At 42.8% G+C, this 23,727-nt stretch overlaps 2 protein-coding genes across 2 annotated transcripts in view; one reads left to right on the top strand and one right to left on the bottom strand.

Annotated features, from left to right (window-relative positions):
• Positions 1 to 7,511, bottom strand: part of veph1 (ventricular zone expressed PH domain-containing 1) — a 68,307-nt gene extending 60,796 nt beyond the window's left edge. Inside the window, exons 1-3 of the mRNA XM_070828995.1 lie at positions 7,374 to 7,511; positions 6,994 to 7,212; positions 3,817 to 3,991 (exon numbers count right to left, since the gene is read on the bottom strand). Coding sequence (XP_070685096.1) covers positions 3,817 to 3,991; positions 6,994 to 7,212; positions 7,374 to 7,511 — 532 coding nt within the window. The remainder of the gene's footprint in view (positions 1 to 3,816; positions 3,992 to 6,993; positions 7,213 to 7,373) is intronic.
• Positions 7,512 to 16,936: 9,425 nt separating this feature from the next.
• Positions 16,937 to 23,500, top strand: LOC139199949 (lysosomal amino acid transporter 1 homolog). The gene is made up of 7 exons (XM_070829158.1): positions 16,937 to 17,155; positions 17,376 to 17,505; positions 18,034 to 18,121; positions 18,755 to 18,864; positions 19,095 to 19,196; positions 20,275 to 20,460; positions 21,336 to 23,500. Exons 1-7 carry the CDS (start codon positions 16,959 to 16,961, stop codon positions 21,450 to 21,452), a joined length of 930 nt encoding a protein of 309 aa, XP_070685259.1. The 5' UTR covers positions 16,937 to 16,958; the 3' UTR covers positions 21,453 to 23,500.
• The last annotated feature ends 227 nt before the right edge of the window (positions 23,501 to 23,727 follow it).

The following is a 23,727-nucleotide window of genomic DNA, read 5'->3' as shown; positions in this document are numbered from 1 at the left end:
AGCTACAGAATATAGGACTTTCACAACAAAGTCACGGAGAGTTTTGTCCAGAAGGACTTCACTTACAAGTAAAGGTAAGACCATGCTTACACTGCTGTATATACTGTTATTTGCATTGAATGAGTATGAATTGTGGAAATGCACACTTTTTCTGAGCCGCTATAAATTAAACATTATTCTTGGCCAAATATGTACCTTATCTACGTGTGTGTAAAGAACAGTGATATGACATCCTGTCAGTGTAGACAAATGTTTTTTGTCTGCTGCTCACATGTGCGCTCAGGTTGCTGTGGCACATCCTGCTTCGGGCCCGTTACTGGTTTCTCTTGCAACCTCTGCACAGTCTCCAACCGTGTCTGTGACCGTGGCCTGCTACGAAATGGAGATGCCACCTTTCACACAGACTCCTATCCAACCCTACCTCCCCAAAACTTTCCTCACCCTGACTCCTAACCTTAAAAGCCAGAGAACAGTAACTTCCCATGCTATGCAGCAGGGGAGCCAAAAAAGACATATAACCTTGACAGATGACACATTCCAAACTTTGAGTCTTAACTTAAGATCAGGTTTTACTTGGAGAAGGAAGGAACTCTTGCCTCTAAAATCGTGATGAGGCCAAAGCAATGCCATATGTTTCTGTGTGTGTGTGTACTGTTGTGAGTGCGTCTTTATGTGTGTGTGTGTGACATATGATAATTACTAAATCCTGTTGTGGCTTACTGCTGCAGACTACAAAAACCTCCTTTCTGTATCCCGCTGCTGACGTCCTGTATCGAGTAAACACACACACACACACACACACACACCTCCTCATAAAAGATACGGATATATGATAGAAATACAACAGTACAAAATACAGCCACTTCCTGTCCCAACATATTGCCTTAGTTAGTGCAAATCAGCATGTGGCAACTTCCAGTATAACAAACACAGAGTATAAACACACACACACACACACACACGTGCCATCCATCCTGTTGTCTTGTGTAACCAACCCATCGCACGTCCATCATCAACATCACCCAAACCCCATTATATCGGCTCACTTCCTGAATAGAGGGCTGCTGGGGAAAAAAAGAGAGATCATCTGTTATTGTTTCTACGAGCTATATGTGGGCGCGGTTCAGCACAGTTATGAGAGTTTATAGTCTCGTGTTTATGTTTATGTTTATGTTGTGTTGTGTTTATGTTGAGCTTTCGCAGGGGAGGACAGAAGTAGGGGTTTGTTAAAAAGGCAACGCGAGGTTGCAATGTTCAGAGTTCAGTAGATGAGTCTCAGCAGCAGGGGGTAATAATCTGAAACTGCAGAGGCTGCATTAAAAACTGCCCAAGGAAACATAAATCTGAAGTCGCTATAATAACGCCCTCAGGCAAACTTTGTTCTTTCGCTCTTTTTCCACTCTCAGTGTGTGTGTGTGTGTGTGTGTGTGTGTGTGTGTGTGTGTGTGTGTGTGTGTGTGTTATATTCCAGCTTTAATAAGGCTCACCATCAGTTCATCACCCCCTGTCAAGCTGGATCACAGCCACTGGAAGCTTTAGTGTGCATTTGCATATAACTTTCTATCTCTCTAATCATTCTGTCCTCTTTCTCCCTTTATTTCACTTTCTTCTCTCTTTTTCTTTCTCTCTCCAAGCTCACAAACAAGGTCACGTTTCACTCTGTGTTCGCACACACGGGCATTCGCAGTGTGATATTATGTGATGACTTTTGGGATGTCATAAACCAAGTGGAAAGAAATTTCAGGGTCAAAGTTTTGAAACAAACATTATGACTATATCTCCCCTGAGCGGCTGACGGCCAGGAATTTCATACATGTTTGGGGACTACAAGGTGTGTGTGTGTGTTAAACACATTAATGTGTGTGTGTTTATCCCTGAGCCCTTACAAGGAAATGCCTCCAGAGCCAACTGGCATTGTTCAATATATAGCAATATTCTAAAAAAAAAGCATCTAAATAAAACAACAATAGCTAATTTGATGTAAAAACTTTGTATTTCTGGTCGGAAGCTGTTTCTTTCTTCAGAGTCAAGATTTTGTAGTTAGAGGAAACGCATCTTGCTGCCTTAAGCCCAAACCCTGGCTAAACTTCACTTATAAAATGAATCAGACAGCAGAGAGCTAAGCTGTTTCATGTGCTGAACCGCTGGCACAAAATGTGCTCGGTAGGGGCATCGCCGTGGTGGGCACCTCGCTCTGGTGCTGCGTGAGGTGATTAGCACCACGTGCTAATCACTGTGTGTGTGTGTGTGTGTGTGTGTGTGTGGGTGGGTGGGGGTGTGTGTGTGTGTGTGTGTGTGTGTGTGTGTGTGGTTACTTCAATATGTTGCCAAAAGCATTCACAAAGAAAAACGCACATGCAACTGCACACAGAAGCTGCACCAAATCATGTTCACATAATGTGCAATCGATTACTAGAGAAGGTAAGCTGTTTATTAACTGAACCCCTGCACAGCAACGCCCTTGGATTAATTGTGTGCGTGCGTGTGCGCGTGGGTGTGGTGTGTGTATGTGAAGGCCTGTGAAGTAATCTCCATCAGGCATTGGTAACTGCAGCCAAAAATATACTCTACACTAATGAGCTTGAAAACTGTCTTTTTTTGGGAAAAAAGGGTTAAAAAGGCAATATAAAGGTTGTATAGTGGTTTTATCCACTGATCAGTGATCAGCTCACTTCTCCTCTCTGACAACAACTGTGAAGAAGGGAAGTTAGTGAAGATACTGATCAGATCAATGTCGGACAATTGCACCTTTCAGAGCCCATTAGTTCTGCTTTTAGAGGATACGTGCACTTCCTCACACACACCGTAGCTGGAGTCATATTATTTGGTAATTGTTTTAATTCAGTTGTCTGAAATGTAATTCCTTGTGGGGTTTAACACAATAATGGTCTGTTAACTGTGTGAACTGATGTGAGATAAGCAGAAAAGTTGAATCAGCTCATGGAAAGACGGAACAGAAACGTACACAAATCAATGAGAATGAGCCTGTTTCATCTGTTTTGATCAAGTCGTGCTCTCTCTGTAAAGCATCCTTGAAAGGCGCAATATAAATCCAAGTTATTATCATTATTATTATTATGAGTGAAGTACAGACACAGCAGTTGTCCTAGTGCCTCTCCACAACAAAGGGAAATGATGATGTATAACAGCTGTTATTGACCATCAGCATTATCCTCAATGAGCTCACAATCATTATAACATTAGTCACTATGGCTTATGATAGGATATGACTGTGGTTTGCTACTACAACTGCTGATTACAACAGTAATCCATTTTTCCACTCCAGTAAACCAGCTGATCCCATTGTTGCAGATCTTCTAACAGCCCTCACAGTAAGAGCATCCAAGTATTGAACTATTTATACAAGCCAAACCCATATGTCAGCCATTAACAACTAAATAAATACGATAACACATTGTTAGAGAATCCTTTCAGTGTAAATTCTTAAGCAGAGCTTTCCTGCAAAGCTCTTTCGGTGACTCTCTTCCTCTTTATAGTCTCTACAAAAGGCACACGCCCCCACGCACACACATTTCCATAAGTGTGTATGATCTGTATCTATGTGGGGCAGCAGAAACTAAGGAGAGGAGAGGAGCTGCACTGTATAGCACTGGATTTGAACAGGTAAATGAACACAGGGGACCACTTAGACCAAATTTATAGGGGAGAGAAAACGAGCCAAGGTGTTGTTAAAAAGTTTGCATGTCACAGAAACAACATACTTTTCCTCTTTTTTTAACAGCAACATCTAGAGGAGTGTGTGGCGGCACGAGAATTACAATAGCCTTCTTCTGTGTGTGAACATGCGAATCCTACCTCCCAGCACGCTGTGTGTTATGGCCTCTGTGTGTTCAGCCAGCAGGTCAGCCTTGGCGATAGCAGCCAGGGAGAGATAACTGGACATGTTCCTGCTCAGCTCCCTGTTGCCTCTCTGCAGGAACCGCACCGCTACCGGGACAGCCAGCACCATGACCGACGGACAACTGTAGTTCTGAGGGGACACAAGGGGAGAGGACATTAGCAGTGACTTATTTTCTGCATTTAAAGGGACAAGCCAAATGGTATACGAACAGTGTTTTATTTCTTAACATCTGCAGTGGCCTGGGAGCACAGGTGCCTGACCTGTGGGGGCACTGACAGAGATATAATACTCGATACATCAGACAGTGCTGTGTAAAGATATCCTCACTACTGTTGGCGATACAATCACAGCTTTCAAAAAGCTGCAGATTTAAGTAGCACTTTATTTCAGCAGTGCAATAAGTGAAAGAAAGATTAGAATCTGGCTCTAAGACAGACTAGCATTTACCATATTATTCCAGTAGGGAGGGGAAGTGTTGCTTTATTTTTTTTTTTGTGGATGCAGACATATGCAGAAATGTATCCCTGTGAACATTTACAAGAGGAAGAATGAGGAAAGGGATTTGAAATGCACTAGCACCCTCAACAGGAGAGACTGATACCAAGTCTGTTTGAACATGCACGGGCCAGTGAGGGAGAGTCTCTCTGCTGTTAAGCCTTTTCGCTGCACAGGTCTGATGGGAAAGCAGGGAAGATTACACTTTTTTTTTTTTTTTTTTAAAGACCCATTAAAGGCACCGATTACATAAATCACTTTTCCCCCTGTGAACGTGTTCCATGATCTATCATTAATCTGCTGTGCTGACTGCACTCCATGGACCTTATGATTAACTTGTGAAACCACTTTCAGATTCAACGTACTTTTTGCTTCAGAATATCCAGAATGCTGCTCAACCTGCTGTTTATTGTCAGCTTTATTGTTGAGAGTTGAGAGTTTGCACAGTATTTCTCTCTCTCTCTGTGTGTCGCACCTCTATTCTGCCACATGATGGCAGCGCAGACAACGTATCCACGCGTTGAGATGTCAAGATGATCCATCAGACCGTTTTAATGTAAACATACACTCAGTTTTTGCCCAGCGGCGCCCCCACAGTTTCCTCATGTATGGACGTGCAGATACATTTATCTGTCCCTCCTCTACCTCATTCCTCTGATTAGGGGGAGACATATTAACATTAGGCACAGCACAGGTCAAGCAAACCATATATACACATAGAAGCCAGAGATCTGTGGGCACATACATGTTTGTTAATGTGTGTGTGTGTGTGTGCTGTGTGTGTGCTGTGTTCCCACAGTCTGTTGCTCACTTCTCTCCTCCTCTCTGAGGGAGTTTCAGTGGAAGGGTAGGGAGAGTTAGTGCATCTGTGGATTGACAACGACAGGAAAACAAGGTGAGAAGAAAAGATCGGAGAGGAGATGAAGATAGAGGGAGCGTAGGAGACGGTAAGGAAGAACCAGTGAGCCGGGGATAATGGGTTGAACGAATTCAAAGAGAGAGAGACAGATGGAGAGAGACAGAGAAAGAGACGGCGACAGAGTGACGCGCGAGAGAGGAGCGGGAAGCGCTCTCCTGATAATTGTTGGAGTTAGGACATCAGAGGAGCCTGGAGCTGCTGTCAGAGCTGTCAGAACTTTTAGCCTCACCTCTACTTGTGTGTGTGTGTGTGTGTGTGTGTGTGTGTGCGTGCCAAGAATCAGTCTCATTACAGCGGTATTATGCACATTCCCATTCCCACAGGAAATGGAGGCAGGGAGCGAGAGAAGGTGAGAGAGAGAGAGAGTGTCCCTCTGTGTTTAAGCCTTTTAGCTGCGGCGTTCTGATGGAGAAAGTCAGAAAGATTTAGATTCACATTTCAAGGACCCTCGGCAGTGATTACATGAAGTACGTTCGCTCAGAAAACAAATATTCACCTTTGGATATGGTGCACGATGGACGCAGAATTAAAACCGTCTTTCCCTCAACTTCATCCACATTAACTTCAGAATGCTTTTTAGCCTGATGCTTGCTGTTTTAGATTCATACTGTGGCTTATGATTTGAATGTTATCTGCAGCATTAAATGAAAAAATAAAAAGAATACCACCAAACAGTAAAACAGACCCTGTGTGTGAAATCTCGGTTTAGTAGAACCCAACCTCTGAGGGGCCACAACGTGAATCTCAGGGGTCGCAAAATGAACAATGTTTTGCTGTTTAAAATATTTTAGAACACTATAATCATTGCTTTTTTTCCCTTTTTAAGACACTGAGGAAGTTTAACAAATGAAGCAAACTGAGGGGTTTTTATTGGTTGAACTGCTCACAACTCACAGTCATTAAACCTGGATGGTACAAGTGGTGTGGTGGCGTCTTGGTAGGGGGGGGTGCACTCTGGCTTCTATCAAAACATATAAGATTATAAAATATAGTCATCTGTTATAGATTAATCAACCCAACACAATACACAGTAGTTCAAACTAGTTCCACCTCAGCCAAGTACAACAGTAAAACTCTACTACTACTACTAATAATAATAATAATCAGCTGCATATACTTTTGATACTTTAAGTATCATGCTGAGACATTTTCAATGTAGGACTATATTTTTATTTAATATAGCAGAATATTTACATACTGCAATATATGTCAACTCCTGCACTGCCATAGCCACTGTGTGATGTTGGCAAACAGTTTGGTTGACAAAGTTCAATAATGTGCCTTGGTATGTTTTTTCATATTTGTAGTTGGTGTGCCCAATTAGCTAGCTACTAGTATTTTTACTGCACACAGCTATTTCATACCCTCTGCGGTAAACTCGGCAGATTGCTTAAAAGACTCTTAAGTCGATTGCATGCAAGATGTGCACTGTTGCTATATCTTAAACATTATATATTTTAATAGGTGTATGGTAAATCCCACGGCTGTAAACTGCACTTATATGTACCACTGCAGCTCTGGCCACAAACCCACTTTCTTCATTTTAAGTCTAAACACTTTAGTGTGTTGACAGGTATGTGTAAAGATATGTTCAGTATGCACAGTTTGTGTTTCAGGTAACAAATAGAGGAGTGTTTCTCTCTGTAATACAATACTACAAAACGATGTGTAGTGTGTGTGTGTGTGTGTGTGTGTGTGTGTGCGTGTGCGTGTATACCTGCAGGATACAGCTGGTGATGTCAGAGGCTATCTTGGCGTGCGGTGTGTCCTCTGTGTTTTCACCTTGCGGGGTGAGGTTATGTTCCAGACACGACTCCCACAGCCCCACCAGCGCCGTGCTGTGCCGCTCGATGGAGCCCGTCTCCCTTATGGCCGTGGTGATGCGCGTTATGCAAATCTCCACCACTGCCTGGTCATTGTCATTGGTCAGATAGTCCTGTCAGCAGACAGTAAGAGAATGCATAAATAAGGATATGACGATAAATTAAGGGCAAAAACATGAATTATGGATAAGAACATGTATAAATAATTAAACTGACATTTGCCCTGTAATATTTTGGATAAATATCATCCGCGTGTGTTGTTCTGCCTACTGACCGGTGAGCAGGAGATGGCCTTGATCTGGTCCAGAGCCTGAGACAGACAGTGTTCGATCTCTGCGTCCTCCAGGGAAAACAGATCCCCCGCTCTTGACAGATCCCTCTGTCCCAGCACCTGGCTGAACAGCTGGTGCATCCTGGTCCGGGTTTAGTGCTCCTCTCAGGCCACCTTGGGACTGGTGCTGCCCAGTTTCTTCACTGAGAATGAATATATCCCTGACATAACGATCAAGGAAAACAAACTTCTGAATAGCATTTTGCTCTTAGTCTTAGCAGACCATTGGCACTCCTCTGCACTGTGGTCCCAAAGGAGTAGAAAATAACAAAGGGAACATTAGTAATATTTTAAGAATCTGTAAATGTGTGCTTATAATCCTCTTCGGTACAGGTATGTTGGACAGGAATGGACAAGTTTGGCTCAATGTTTTCTGGGTCTGCCTGAGGCCTGTTACCATGGAGACAAGGCAAATTCTGGAGAAAGCAGTCTTTCTATGGCAGAGTCCTGACGGAGAGAGAGAGAGAGAGAGAGAGGAAGATTAAATTAGCTCAGGTAAACTAAATGCTGGGGTATTCATTTTGTATACAAAATAACCTTCTGGCATAAATAGATTGAACAGCTGAGACAATTTTGAGCTTCTCCGCTAAGAGAAGCTGCAGAGATTTAATTAGAGATTTCTCACACAGAGCGACTTGGACAACTTGGACAGACTTAGACTTACAGAAGTGTAGTATATACCTTCCTCCCAACAGTAAGACAAGAAGGTTGATACCACCCTCATGTCCATCCATCCATCCATTGTCTATACTGCGTATCCTTCAGGGTGGCAGAGGGGGTTTGTTAAATACGGAGTTACCGCCAGTGGGAAGTTAGCTTAGCTTTGCACATAGACTGGGAACAGCTAACCTGGCTCTGTCTACAGGGAACTAGTTTTGCCTACTAACACCGTGACCAGTCACTTCAGTGAGTCACAGCTCCCGGACGAAAAGCTGTCCGAAACATAAGCCTCTGTAAAAGCACAACTCGCTATTTTCACATTTTGGTTTGTGCACTGATTAAATAGATTAGATATAAAGTGTTAATTAGTGAGCTTCAAGTGAAATTTGTTACGTTTTTTTTATTTTTTTTTACAAGTGCAGCAAGTTTAAGTTAATATGTGATGATGTGAACTAAATGACTGCTTGGTAATGTGTGACATATCTGCTACAAAATCATACAGATCTACCAAAATGTACACACACACACACACACACACACACACACACACTTTTGTGCCTGCACTCTGGGAATGTGTGACTACAGTTTCCTTTTCACAGAGGCGTTTGCTTAAACTGTGCAGCCTCAGTGACATTTTTTGGTGAACATCTGTGGGTGAAGTTATATTGTTACGTCCAGTCCATATTCGACATATTGTGGCAAATTTATAACCAAAACAGCCTCTAGATGAAGAAGCCTCAAAATGCTTTCAAATACTGTTGATAATGGTCCGATGAGAATAAACAGCCCTCTGCCATACAGTGTTCTGAATGGAGTCAGAGATCCACTGTGTTAATCATTATCGCTGTTTCTGCGCACCTCAATTAAACACTGAAACATTAACACTGGAAGGGGCACCAGAAGGGCAGAGGGGAGGTTTACACACACATGCACAATCTGCAGCTGCTTTTTCTAAGTGACAAGCATGTCTGCCCCCCCCCCACCACATAAAAAAAAAAAACTGAACACATGCACACATACACACACACGCTGCATGTTCCTTTACAGAAATAACTTGCAAGTATGAAACACACACACTCTTTGAAGCAGCCACCCAGCTTGTCTGCTGCCTTCAGAGGATGAGCTGCTAAGCGTATGTATCTGTGTCATTGTCTGCTCCCTGCTCCCTCCACGATCAGACGTCATCTCGTCCTCACACCATTTCTCTGAAAGTCACATTGGAGGGAGCTCAAGCTCGACCAAAGGACGGCACAAAGCGGAGCACTTGGGAGACCGTTATCTTTCCTGCCAAGCCGGTGATGGCCATGGAAACCCGCCCATTGCCAGGATACCACATCAGGAATTCTTATTGGTCTGAGCCAAGCTGCTGGGACCAAAACAACAAAACAACCATAAACACAGAGCGAGGAGATTTATCTGTCACACACAGACAGAGTCACACAAACCTCTATTATCCTTGTTGTGTTGAGCAGCAATCTGAGCTATTTCTGTGCATGGCTGGAGGTACAGTATGTGTGCATTGGAAGGGTATAAGTCATCGATTATCTGCAATGTAGTTTTTATATACCTATATATATGTTCTTGAACTTTATGACACAAGATATAAAACCTCAGTTGCCAGTTTATTGGGTACACCTAGCTGAAGTAATGTGTACCTCCCCAATCAGTAAGGTGGCAACAATATGCATTTACCAGGAAAAACAGAAATTCAGAAAGAAAGGGAGATAAAGAGGCAAGGGGAGAAGAGATGGAGAGGATCTGAGAGGAAAAAAAAGCCAAGAATAGAAACACCGGGAGAAGAGGAGGAATGAGAGTTGAACACACACACACACACACACTTAAAATGAGAGGCAGAGAGCAACAGAGGAGCTGACAGGGACAGAGAAGCAGAGAGAGAGAAAGCAAGAGGTGGATAATGTTTCGGTGTCCTGAATTCCCTGTGTAACCTGCAGACAACTCACATACTGAGCTTCCATTATTCTACCTGAATGCCTCACCAGCACTCTCCTACAGCAACACGCACTCGCACATGCAGCACAGCATGGCATACTACACACACACACACACACACACACACACACACACACACACACACCACCCCCTCTCTCCTCACTAGTGAACTGTGTTTATTTACTGTATCCCGTCCTCTCACTGTGTCACAGCCCGCCTAAATGACTGGGCGCTGGCATGTGTGTGTGTGTGTGTGTGTGTGTGTGTGTGTGTGTAAAAGCAGAGAAAAAATGAGCCTGAGGAATTTCACTTCTTAAACAATCAGCTAGTTACTATTAATCACCCAGCTACGGCTCAGCAAGCTCAGGAATGCAGCCTTTAAACCCACACACATTCGCACTCCCACACACACACACACACACACACACACACACACACACACACACACAGTAAAAGACTCTGAGCTTGCTGTCACCTGTACTTTGTGATACATACTAATATAAAATGGAGTGAGCAGTGAGCGGTCCACTGAAGTTAGTTTGAATGTGAGGCTCTAGCAGGCACCCACATGTTGCAGAAGAGCTGTGAGTGGGCCACTGGGTGAGGGGTGACGGGGGTGTAGGCTGCATGGAGGGGGGGGGGGCGGTGAGAGGGTTAGGGGCTATGTGAGGACAATGTGACCGAAGGGCCTCTCTCTCTCTCTCTCTCTTTCCTCCACCACTGCCACTACTGTCTTCACTCAGCGCTCCGAGAGAGAGAAAACACTGGCTCTTTTGTATGACCTATAAGACAGACCACCCCTCCCTCCCCCCGTCTCTCCCTCGCTGCTCAGTCGGCCCTATCGTTCTGTGTAATGTGCACCTGCTCGGCCTGCAAGACATCTCACACACACACACACACACACACACACACACACACACACACACACACACACATTCACACAAATACTTGAGAAAGGAGCTGGGTGAAAGGGAGCGACAGAAGGGGGCTGCAGAAGAAAAAAAGCACCATAGTCCTCAGTTTTCTCTACATTACCGCTTTGTATCTGACTGAATATGAATTAAGAAGCAGAATGTAGAAGAAATGCCTGAAATCTTTTCCTTCTCTCTTTCTTTCCATTTTTCTCGCCGTCGCTATTTAAGCACATAACTGCTGGGTGGATTTGGAGTTCCCTGAACTCTCTTGGAAAGCTGCTTTTCTAAAAACTGCTTGAAGTTCTTCATCTCACACCATTTAGACAAACTGAACTGGCCATCATTCTGCAGTCGGTAAACTTTCACTGACGATGTTTGCTCTAATTGCTCCTGTGACTTTTGCTCCTGTGTCACTGTAACTGCACTCAGATCTAATCAGTGTTCGCTTTGTTCATTTCTGCTAATATGCAAACAAGAAGCATGTTTTTACAGGTGGCACTAAAGGGACATTTCTTCATGAGAATGGCGGATGCTAAACTGCATGATGGAGTGTGTTAGCTCACCGTTTATGGCAGTTTGATACATGCCGTCGGAAAAGTTGGTGGGCATCCAGAGGAATAAACAAAACGAATAGAATAAAGGCCTAGTAAACCCGAAGCCTCTTTACTGTCTGGTTTTTAGTCTTTGAGCTTATTTCCTTTCCCTGTGAAAGTACTCATGAATAAAATAACTTCTTTAATAGCCGCAGTGAGACATAAACATGTAGAGGCTCATTTGATCTGGTCTAGGGCTGCAACTGACGATTCCTTTCATTATTGATTGTTCTGACTATTTATCAATGAATCTTTTAATTATTTGGGCTATACAAAGTGAAGAATATCACACGTTACAAATTACTAAAGCTGACATCAACACTTTTGTCCACGCCCTGAAGATATTCACTTTACAGTGATACAAAAACTGTGAAAAGCAGCAAATGTTCACATTATAAAAGCCTGAACCAAAGATTATTTGCTGTTTTATTTGACTCAAATGTTTACTTCATCAAACCAGTAGCAGATTATCTTTCTGTGAATTGACTAATCTAATAGTTTCTGGTAGTTTAAACGGACCTTCCTGAGTGCGTCCGAACCCCAACTCGATGCCTCGAAAAAACCCGTTAAGCGTCTCAGTCTACAATCGTGTCTTAAACTGACAATCTGTGTTCAACAGCAGCTAAAAAGTCTTCATCTTTCAGGCCAAAAGGCATCAAGTGTGGCTCCACATATTGGTCCTCGAATAGCTTCCTGTCATATCCTGAGCTGAGACCCATTGTCCATATTAATGGTGCGATTAAAGGCTGGTTACGTTGGTAGTCATTCCCTATAACTGGGCCAATCAGTTATGTAACTGATGCCATGAATTTCATGAATAAGTAAGACGAATAAGTCACAAAGAAGAGGCTCCCTGAAGACCTCTTTGGAAATAGGTCCACGCTGCCACAGAGAACTCAGTTAAGACTTCTTGAAAGACAGACCCCCGAGGTTTAGCTCGGGAACATACTGTAGGAGTGTATTGTATTATATATGTGTGTGTGTGTGTGTTGGAGAAAAGTTCTACATTATTTATGCCCTGCAGTTATGCAGCTGTGGAGCAACGATTGGGAATTACAGTACGACAAGGGCTGGGGAAAACAGCTACTGTAAAACACACCGAAGGCGGTGAGAGATAAAGAGGGGAAATATGGAGAGGCCAAGGGAGAAGACAGACACTGAGCATGAGGAGGAAGTGAATGTCTCGCTTTCTCTCTGGAGAGCAGTTAGTGTGGACCTGATGGGAGAAACCGGAGCCAGACCACAGGAACACTTAGGGATGTCATACTGGCTGATGCAGAGGCAGCAGATACGTTATGAATAGCAGAGTTAAGATGAAAATGGTTCAGACGCACGCGGACCGGTATCTTCCGTGCATGTGCGGCCTTTTATCCTGTCGATGGGTGAACTGATGAACCATTTTACCTCTATTATTAAGTAGTGCGATTACTGAGATACTGCAGTATGAGAATCAGGCATAATTTATAGTGGATAAAAGTTACCTGTAGGCGTCTGCAATGCTTCAATCCCTTTTGGTTTATCCATTTTTTTTTTTTTATAAACTCTCAGCTTTAACCCAGATTGGTCACACAGAAATACATTTTGGGACCCACAGTGCTCGATTCTAAGGTGAAACTAATTTGAGACTCAGACAGGAAAAAATAAAGATCCCTCTCTAATAGGAGGCCTCTAAAGGCTGAGTTCAACTTACTTCACCATGTGTTCATATGTGTGTGTGTGTGCGCGCCTCTTGTAGGCATAACTGTGTCAAATGCCAGTGGATCATCCTTAAGTGTGGAAGGAGGGCTCCTCTTTGCTCTCAGGTCTGGCTCTGCTGCCCTGTGAGACTCTGAGAGGATTCCCACAGCAGAGAGGAGAAGTGCTGGCTGGAATAGTGCATTACAGCCACACTCAGCCAAATAACATTCACGCGCATTTTCTCAACCATTCATTATTCATTACTCCCTGCTGCCTTCCGCAGCCCAAAACTCAGAGTCTCGCCTGAGAGCTGAGTGGAAGCGTGTTCCGGTTTCGGCGTATACGAGTCCGACCCAGGAGTACATGCCTAAAGGAATACATTTCATGCAGAAAACGTTAGGCCCTCAATGTTAATAGTGAGCTGCTTTCAAATATCCTCGATGCATGTTTAATATGTTTCTAAGTTTAGAAATCTTCTGATAACTTGCATCCTCCACATTATCTAGATTTCCTGCTTCCTGAGTGAGTAAGTGGGTTGAATAGGTGATTCATCCTATGATGAATTACAGCTTCCTCTTGCTAGGTGGGTGCATATCAAGGAAAAAAAAACAAAACACTGCCCTACTACATCAGGTTGTTCCCAAAAATATACCCATTTTAATTTCCTTGCTAGATGAAAAATCACCTAAATGCAATCAGCACAAGCAACTGTGTCCTCGTACAAAGATCACGTGTGTGGCTTTTGTGAAACCACATCAAGCCATAAATCAAATTAGACACCAGTGTGCAGCACGTGCACATATGCTCTGAAAGACATTATGAAATACAATAATATTCGAGTTAGGACTTTGCAGTCTGGAGAGAAACAGCGAACCAATGTGGGTTAGAGAGTGTTTCCATTTGGAACAGGCAGCTTCCACCTTTTTGAGCCTGACACATTTGGCAGGAATGGATAATGAATGAAAACATGAATGAATGAATGACTTTGCATGCTGCTGTTTGAATGAAGTTGATGTGAGTTTTATAAATGTATTAACAATAGAGCCCTTTCACACCATAGCCGTGGTAAATGGGGGAAAAGATTATGTCCTTTCTGTCCTCTCTTCCTGGGACATCAACATCTGTCTGACTCAGATGTCTGTGACCTTGAGGAGTCCCCCCCCCCCCTCTCTCCCCTGTTCCCACCCCCTCCCCACTCTCTCTATTCACACACACACGCATGCCATGCATACACACACGCAGGTGGAGCAACAGTAGATTTCAACTTGGACAGAGCATTGAGAGAAAGAAATGATGCACAGACTAAATGTGAGTAATGCGACTGAACTTGACTTTCAAGCTCTCGGAACACATTCCTCTGTATTTACACCGAAACACCGAGGGGGGGGGGGGGGGGGGGATCAGGTGTAAAAATAAGTGGCCTTGAATACCACAATGTTTCCAGCCAAACCTAAAATATATTCACCATAATGTCTCATGTCTTTCTGTCCCGCATTTTTAATTTTATGTCTATAAGAGCTCTGTACTGCGAGCAGCTTATACTATAATTAACAAGTATTTAAGCCTATATTACACTGAATGCTTCTAGTAAAAGCCCATTAAAACACCTCTCCAATCCACCTGCGCGCTCCACTGTGTGATCCTGTTTACATTTCCTGAGTAAAGAGGTATCTGGTGCGCGCTGGAGAGATTGGAGAGGCACATCGGCGCTCCGACCGCCGATTTCACCTCCTTCGGTCAACTTTCCCGACATCAAGGAATGCGGGTGGCATTCACACGTCCAGCCCGGCAAGCGCGTCCCTGTGTCTGATGACAGGCTGCCATGCAACAAGAAAAACCCGAAGCTGATTCAGTTCCTCGCGGCTACAGCGTCGGACAGCTTACCTGCTCCGTGCAGCGCGAGGACGCGCGGACTGTGGATGCGGAGCTTCGTTCAGCGCCTCCAAACCAAACGGTCCACAAGCGGCGCACAGCAACGCAAATTACCCCGCACAGCTTGAAGTTCCCCCACAGAGCAAAGCCTTATATCCATCTCCGCCGTCGGACGCCAATGGGAAGCGCGCCATCGTGCGGCAGACGGGGGCGCGATGCGCAACAGGTGGATGGAGGAGGAGGGGGGGGGGGGGGGGGGGGGGGGGGGGGGGGGGGGTGCTGCCTTCAGGTATTCTCGGGTAATATACAGTAATAACATATAGCTAACACAGTAGCTCTTGGAGGCTAAATGCTCTCCTGTGGCAGCAATGCTACGTTAACTAAAATATATTTAAACTTTTATTACAGCGTTAATTTTGCTCTAATCTTCGCTAACTGATTCTTGAAATTATGATTTGACAGTTTACACTGAGCTCTTAAAGGCAGCAGAGAGAAGGGTGGATGGATACTTTCATAGTCCTGCCAGTAGTTCACTTCATTATTAGTAGTGGTAATGATAGTTGTAGCAGTAATAGTACTGTTTAAATAAACAATTATTTATTACTGAAAGTGGGAAAAAGTCTATTGTTCTTTTGGGGCAGTAGAAGAGACGTGGCAGTAATGGGATTGTGCATAATAGAATTTATTTATTTTATATTGTTCCATTATATCACTGATGATCGGCGCATGTGAGCAGTAGGTGGTGGTATTTCCCCAAACATCATCCGTCGGAAGTGAAGCTCGACAATATGTGTGCTGTTTCCGGCAAAGTGACAGACGGAGAGGCCCTCCTGCTTTCAAAATAAAAGCGCATGAATTGTCACCTTTGAGGAACTACTGGTGTGAAGCTAGTACACATTTGGAAATAATTAAAGAAAAAACTATGTTGAATTTTCGTATTCTTAGACTAAAATACTAGCACTAAGTAAATTAGGAAAATTGCCACCATAATGTATATTACAGAATAGCTCCAGATATATCCAGGTGAAAAATGAAATGCTCTGTATTATCTTTACCACCCCCACAGGCCATTGCAATACCTTAATACCATACAGAGACTATATAATACAAAACATTATTTATTACAAATTGCTCAGGAGATATGGTCCTTATTGTCCTTTTGCTAATCAGTACATTCCAATTATAGAAATATTTGTACGGATTTTATTTTGAAAAACATCACAGGATGTTGTGATGTCATTCAGGAAGACGAGGTGCTTGGGTATCAGCAGCGATGGATGATAGCATGTCGAGCTAATATGTAAGTTCGTGCTCTTCAAAGGGCGTAAATATCGCTTACAGGGACGTGTGAGGATGCGGGAAAGGTTTGCCTACAAACACCCTGCAGCCTGTGCAGAGTCCATTTTGTCAGGTGAGCGGTTAGTGGAAGATAATGGTAGCCATCTTTGTTTGTTAGCATCTCTTCCTCAAGTCCATGCAAATTAGCCTAAACAGTGGCATTGAATAAAGCTAATGCAAAAAAGCTAATTTTAGAGTTGATAACGTGTCCTACTAAAGAAAACATTACTGTTCTATAAGGACTTACCTAAATATATGCATAATTATTAATTGAGGTTAACTCTGAAGCAGCTGTAACACAGTACTGACACAGTACTGACTTTTAATTGACAGACTTATTCTCTTGCAGACTCGTCAAATGTCAGAGCAGGTCTTCACACATCTCTCTCATGAGGTAGGTTGGCGCGTCAGACCTGCTGCCATCAGGTTTGCTTCCGGATGTCGGACTAAAATCACGTCTGCTTAACATCTGGAGGCAGCGTTAGGAGGACAGAGCCAGCGGGACGGAGCCAGCGTCTCTCTCCATGGCCGCCGCTCGGTTCCCCGGGAAGAGTGTGGCCGGAGCAAACTGGACAGCTCCAGCGCTGGGCCGGCCAGTGTGTGTCAACGGGACCCCGTGGATCCTCTACCTGCTGGAGGAGTGTGTGGATAATGTGTGGGAGTACTGCAGCGTGGTGATAGGACTCATATCCATGTTCTGTTTTCTGCTCTCCACTTTTCCGTAAGTAGGCTTAAGGATTGTGATGTCTGACATTCTTAGTCCTAGTGGTCATGTGGCTAAAAGTGTTTGTGATTTACAGGTTATGAACTTCATTCAATCGTATTCAAGTGTTTTATCTATCTATCTATCTATCTATCTGTCTATCTATCTATCTATCTGTCTGTCTATCCGTCTATCTGTCTGTCTGTCTGTCTGTCTGTCTGTCTGTCTGTCTGTCTAGGCAGGTCTATGAGGCGTATCGGAACGGTAAAGTGGAGGAGGCCATGTCTTTTGGCTTTCTTTTCTTCCTCTTCAGTGGAGACCTGACCAGCTTTGCAGGCTGTTACCTCACCAGTCAGCTTCCCATTCAGGTGAAAACAAACACTCAGACATATAACTGCCTCATTTGTCGCTGCTGAGACCTTGCAGTGTTTATTTCCGTGCTGTGAAGTCCATCCTAGTGTTGTTAGTCCCGTGCAGATCCCTGTTGTAGTCATATTTAATTTCCCCTTTTTTTGACCATGTCTGTGTTTGTACTGCTAATATTGTGTTTGAAACTGCCAATATTGCTATAATTCATACTATTTTGTCACCATCTTTAGACAGAAGAACATTTCACAAGACAAGACTCCTGCGAATTTTTAAGACTCTTGACCTGAATTGGTTGGACTGAAAATAACCCCCACCTCCACAGTGTCATTAGTCATAATCACTTAAACCTTGTTCTCATTGTCCCCCCTTATTCCTACCCATCTTAACCCTGTCTCTGTAGAGGGAACCACTAAACGGCATGAACTCAACGACTCACAGCCAACAAATGTTAATAATATAAGTTGCAAAATCAGTTTAAGAAAATAAAATAGATTCTGACTTTATTTTTTGCCATGTCCCTCTCTCAGGTTGTCACAGTGGTGTTCTACATCTTCACAGACCTGATCCTCATCTCCCAGTTTCTCTATTACAAGATCAAGAACAGCTCCAGCAGAAGTAAGCCCTGACATTGCATCTGTGTTAAAATGGAGCTGGCGAGTGATGCCTGTGCTGCCTGAGTCAAATATATGACACTGATTGAATGGAGTGAGTAAGCAGTCCCACTGGACAGAGCTACAGTATGTCCCAGAGATAATGAGATTATGTTAATTAATATTAACGTGTGGGTTCAAAAAGCTGATGTAGCCGATTTAACATTATGATTTAAATATTTGTTCCATTGGTTGGATAAATCCAACATGAATCGAAAATTCAGTGTTGTTATGAGGTCAAAAGACCAGCCATCAGCTGATTTCAGAGATGACAGGACAGTTCCAGCTGTTCTATGCTTACAGTGGCTACAGCCAATGACAAACATGCATGACTGCCTATAATCACACTATGACCTGTCCAAGCCTGCACTCAGCTCTGGTAGTTTTGTTTAACGTGGCCTTTGTTCCTGACTACTTGTAATATCACTAATACAGCAAAAATAACATCTTGTCTGTTGCTCTTTTTAGTATAAAACAGAAGTTATATGCACGATGTATAGGACTGTCCTCTGAATGTCATCTAATATAAACAGTTTTGCAGATTTTTAGCTTGAATGTGTCCTCACTGTGAGTTCTTTGTTTTGTGTGAGCGCTCTAGAAAGCCCGGCGTTGAAGTGGCTGTGCTTCATATGGTGTGGCGCTGCTACGTTAGTTCTCCTGGCTTTACCCAAACTCATCATAGACAATAGTACGACTTTAGACACCCAGGTAGGAAGATGGTGTGCAGTGTACTGTATATATTTGCATGCATGTGTGGATGTGTTCAGGCGTTAGATATAAATGTTTAGAAATCACATTTGAGTTGTTTTTTTTGTCTTAATATTTTCTGGTTTATTGGATACACATTAATTCACTTTTGACTGTTGCGATTGTGCGGTTTCTTGTGTAGAGCGATGTTTTGACCGTGCCACATCTCTTTGTCTCCTCATCTTTGCAAGAGTCCAACTACCTCTCGGTCAGTGGAAATCACTGGCTACATATGCGGATACCTGGCTTCTGTCTTCTACCTCAGCTCCCGTTTCCCCCAGCTCTATAAAAATGTAAGTGACAATTTGTTGGCGTGATTCAGTTGAAATGCTGAGTTTGTTTCGTTGCTTCACTGCATCGTGGTTTGCATGTGAGCAGTGCCATCCTGACAGGAGATCCTGGGCAGCGCTCTCAGGGTCTGACTCCAGGGGGTCCACACAAAACTGTACTGATTATATGTCAGCTAGTCATAAACAGGGACTGCGTTTGTGTGCCCGAAGAGGGAGCTGTGTGTTTGTGTATGCAGTGTGTGTGTCAAAATGAGAACCAGACGTTGAAGACAATGGTGCTGTTGTGCTGAAGAAACTCCCTTGCTTGACTGCAGCTATTAATCACCAGAGGGGATGGTCTCAGTAGTCTGACAGTGCCAGAGAAACGTCTGTGGACAAACAAACATATACTCCCTGACTATTGTAAATCATTTAAGTTGGATTTGCCCCATGGAAATTCCTGCATGTTCAAACATGCTTGTTTTTTCAGCAGAAAGCTGAAATGTATTCACCGTATCATTACTAAAGGGAAGTTACTCATCCAGTTTGGTGAAAGGATAGAAAAACAACTATACTATCATTTATATTCGCCCTCAGTAGTACTATGGCCAAGTATTGTTTAGGTGCAGCCCTATAGGGTGTACATATTTTGTTGGCAGGCAAGTAGCCATAACAGAGTATAGAACTCCACTATTCAGCCACTGTTGAAATTCTTACTTTGTTTCACAGCATTGGATGGATGCTCTCATTCCTGGTCACTTATAATGGAAAGAGTGGATGAACTCAGTTAGCTTATGTTTTTCTGCCACAGTGGCACGTCCTTCCTTCTGTTTGTGCTTAGTGGCTCTCCTGTGGGTTACTGCTGTTATGGTTGTCTGTATTTGTTTGGAGGACAAGTACACACACAGCAAAGTTAACTGTTGTGTGACAACAGTGTATTCATCATATCGTACCCAGCCTTTTGCCTTTTCGCTGACAGTGGTTTTCACATATGTATGTAGAGATGAAGATCTAGTCATAGCGCACTGAACAATACCCACAGGTCCAGTGCAGGTCCTGTCCTGCTGTTTGCTCTATTAAGTCTAAACTCTATCCGTTCCAGTTTCAGCGACAGTCCACGGAGGGCACCTCTTACCTGCTGTTTGCCCTGGCCATGATGGGCAATGGGACATATGGGTTGAGTGTCATCGTGGTCCTGCCTGCTCTGAGGGGCTCCAAACAGACCTTCATCATCAAACATCTGGCCTGGCTAATTGGCAGCCTGGGGGTTCTCATACTTGATTTCTTTGTATCCTTTAAATCAGAAGCCACAAGCTGACTCCAGAAAGTCTGTCGTACCTTCTGATAATACCTGCGTGTGAAAGAGTGCTGAACGCTTGCTCACATCCTAAACTTTTACTTGGATCCATATCAAAACATACAGCACATATTACTTATGCACACTACATGTTGAAATAATAGTCAGTGTGCTCTTTGAGTTAGTTAATCGTGTCTGGACTTGCTATAGATGTTAACTTATTCTATGTATCATAATGAAGTGGCAGGCAGAAGTACACTATGTAGTGTTTACATTTACCATTATAGTCCGATGTGTGCGTCCCTAAAATTATATGGCCACAAATTTGACCTTTTATGCCACCAATGTACACTTTAAAGTAGTGGTTTGACAATTTTAGAAGTTTGTTTATTTGATTTCTTGCCGAGACTTCGATGAGAAGATTGATTTGATTCTCATGCACATATGTGTGTACAGCTCCAGCCAGCTTATCCTCTTAGCTTATTTTAGTTTAGCTCAGCATAAAGACTGGAAACCGAGAGAAACAGCTAGCCTTGGCTCTGTCTGAAGGTACTTCCTGGTGTCTTGTCTTCACTCGACCAGTGAAGACTCTAGGAAGCGACTGTGTCAAGCCAGCAAATAGAGTAGCACAGCACTAACCAGCAGCTGGCTGCAGCCCAGTGCTTATTTATACAAAATGTCAAACTATCGCTTTAACAGAAGAAGAGATCTGTAGTCTGCCTGAGATGGTTTAGCATGATTACTGATACAAAGAGCATGAGTCATACTTAAAAGTCAGTGTTTCTGAAAAGAAATGAGTAGTTACCCGAAGAGAGTATAACACTGTAAAACACTGTATGTTTCTGTGTGAGCCTTAACATAGTCAGGTGACTGCTCAGTTCGTCATGTACAGGAAAAACAACTCTGCTAAAAGCAGCACACTCCTCAGCCTCCCAGAGGGGGAGCCTCTGCTGTGTGAGGAAGAGGAACTGTCAGTGTTATAGGACGCAGTGTGGACGACAGCATGGACCACTTAGTCGGCAATGGACTGGTCAGTCTGCGGATTGTTTTTGATCCTTCTGTAGGTTCTCAATGATTCACATTGATTCACACATACTAACTTCAGAGAACAGAGACTTTGCAAAGGCTTTGTATAGCAGCCATGTTGTGGTACCAGCATGCAATTCCAGTGCACATCTGATTATCTGCTCGTAAAAGGACAAGGACCTCTATGGTAAAAGCGGGACAAGCAAAAAGATCTGGTCAATACATTTTTTCAACAGCACCACTTTAGAGATATTTATATTGGGTAGGAGTGCCATCATCTGCTTTCCACTGGGATTTCTTGATTTTGTTTTGGACATGGTAACTGTATTCTTTATTTACCAGTGGGAGCCATGAACACTGAGAAGAGGAAGCTTAACACCAGATGTTATGGAAGAAAGAAGTGACTTACATTTACACATGTCGACAGGGTTAATACAGCTGCTGACGATTGCAATATTACACTACGATCCATGGAATGGGCTAAAAGTTTTTCTCTAACCTGAGTCGGTTATTGCGTGCCATAAAATACAGAGTTTGAGAGTTTGTGTAAGCACAGTAATAGAAGAGCCAACACTGATGTTCATATGTGAAGTTAACAGATGGTGTGATTGTCAGGTTTCTTTTTTCTGGCTCTCTGCTCTCCTGAATAAACACATCGTTTGTGCCTTTCTAAACTAAACACAGTCTTAATATAAATGCACTGTATATTCATTTCAGAACAAAATTATTTTTACATTAAGTTTACAAACTATTGACTGTGATTTATGTAAGCCACTACTTGTTCTTCTCTCTTTTGTACCCTCACCATCCCTAAAATTTGATCTGCCTCTGTAGCATCAACTGTAATGGCGTCCCTTTCTTGTAACATCCTCCTCATGCCGTCCAAAGACGTTCTATAGAGAAGACTTGACTGCTCGATAAGTATTCTAGGATGGATCTGAGAGTAGGAGCATTCATGGGATGTTATTGACAACTCGAAGAAATAATGGGGTTTAAAATTAGTTTGCAGGATGTGTTTCTGTCATCCGGTTTAAAGCAGAGAAGATGCTCTTCTTAGATCAAATGTATTTTTAAAAACACCTTATCACCTTCATCACTGTTGTCCAGAGTGACACAAAACAAGCAGACGACAACAAAGGAGAGCAAAAACAAAACAGAAGAAATTATAGTCTTATTGAAGAGAGAGATGAGCAGTTCAAGTCATTCATTTAGATCATTAGTAAAACTAACCGCACAGTAACGTTGTCACACAGTTATGTATGTGGGGCTGTTTTACCTGCTCCTCTGCATAACTAAAGTACTGCACTCCACAGATTTCTCTACCTCATTTTAGTGTGCACGTGATTCATTTCTCCCATTGTCAGAGCGCAGTGCTTCATGTGTCTGTTTCTACGTTAAGGGAGAATGAGCCCAGCACACGCTGCATTTGAAACTTTTAATCAGATTGTACAATATATTTGGTAGCATCTACTATGTCCAGAAAATCACAGGTATTAAGTATATGCTGGCCAGTATAATCATAAAAAACACGAACAGTATGAGTGACTCTTTTCTATTCTTAGCCAGTCAGGGGATCCAGTAATGTGGGAATGACACGAGGAGTTTGTTTACTAAAAGGGAAGTTTATGTGCAAATATATGCAGTAAAAGTAAGATTTTTTCTTTCTTCAATGAATTTAGTTTTTGTAAATTATTTTTATATTGCACGATTCATACTTTGATCATTTCCCAATGCCCTTATAGTCTTTTTTTAATCTAGCACAAAAAATGGCATATTTAGAACATGTAGTATTTATATAACTGTTGTTTTGACTTTAATGGTGGCACTGCATTGCTAAGATGTATTTATTTTCTTTAAGGGTAATGTTCACTGTTTTCAGATGTATTTATCTGTGGCCAATTCTATTATAATTCTAAACTCTGTGCTAGGTTATGTTTACTGGACTTTGTGTATTCCAATTTTGATCTAAAACCACTGTATGTATGATAATAACTGTATATGCATATTGTGCAAAACTTGAATAAACTGCACTATACAATATGTCCTCAGGGAAGATGTTGTTTTGAAGCGGGGAAAAAAGAGTGACAAATTTCTACAAGCCAGACACTGAAGGGCAAAATAAATAATTTTCTTTGGATATGAATCAAGTGTCACATGATGAATGTCGGCTCTGTTCTGCCATGGAAACAGATGCAACTTTCACACAGCTTAAAAATATTGAATCCTCCTCTA

This window comes from Pempheris klunzingeri, chromosome 4 (assembly GCF_042242105.1).
Source record: "Pempheris klunzingeri isolate RE-2024b chromosome 4, fPemKlu1.hap1, whole genome shotgun sequence".
NCBI lineage: Eukaryota > Metazoa > Chordata > Actinopteri > Acropomatiformes > Pempheridae > Pempheris > Pempheris klunzingeri.
This window is presented reverse-complemented; position numbering and strand designations above follow the sequence as displayed.

Coding starts and splice junctions, on each gene's coding strand:
- LOC139199949 (XM_070829158.1), top strand. CDS start 16,959: ATGGCCGCCGCTCGGTTCCCCGGGAAGAGTGTGGCCGGAGCAAACTGG. Junction 17,156..17,375: donor TTTCTGCTCTCCACTTTTCC/GTAAGTAGGCTT, acceptor CTGTCTGTCTAG/GCAGGTCTATGAGGCGTATC. Junction 20,461..21,335: donor TTCTCATACTTGATTTCTTT/GTATCCTTTAAA, acceptor TAACATAGTCAG/GTGACTGCTCAGTTCGTCAT.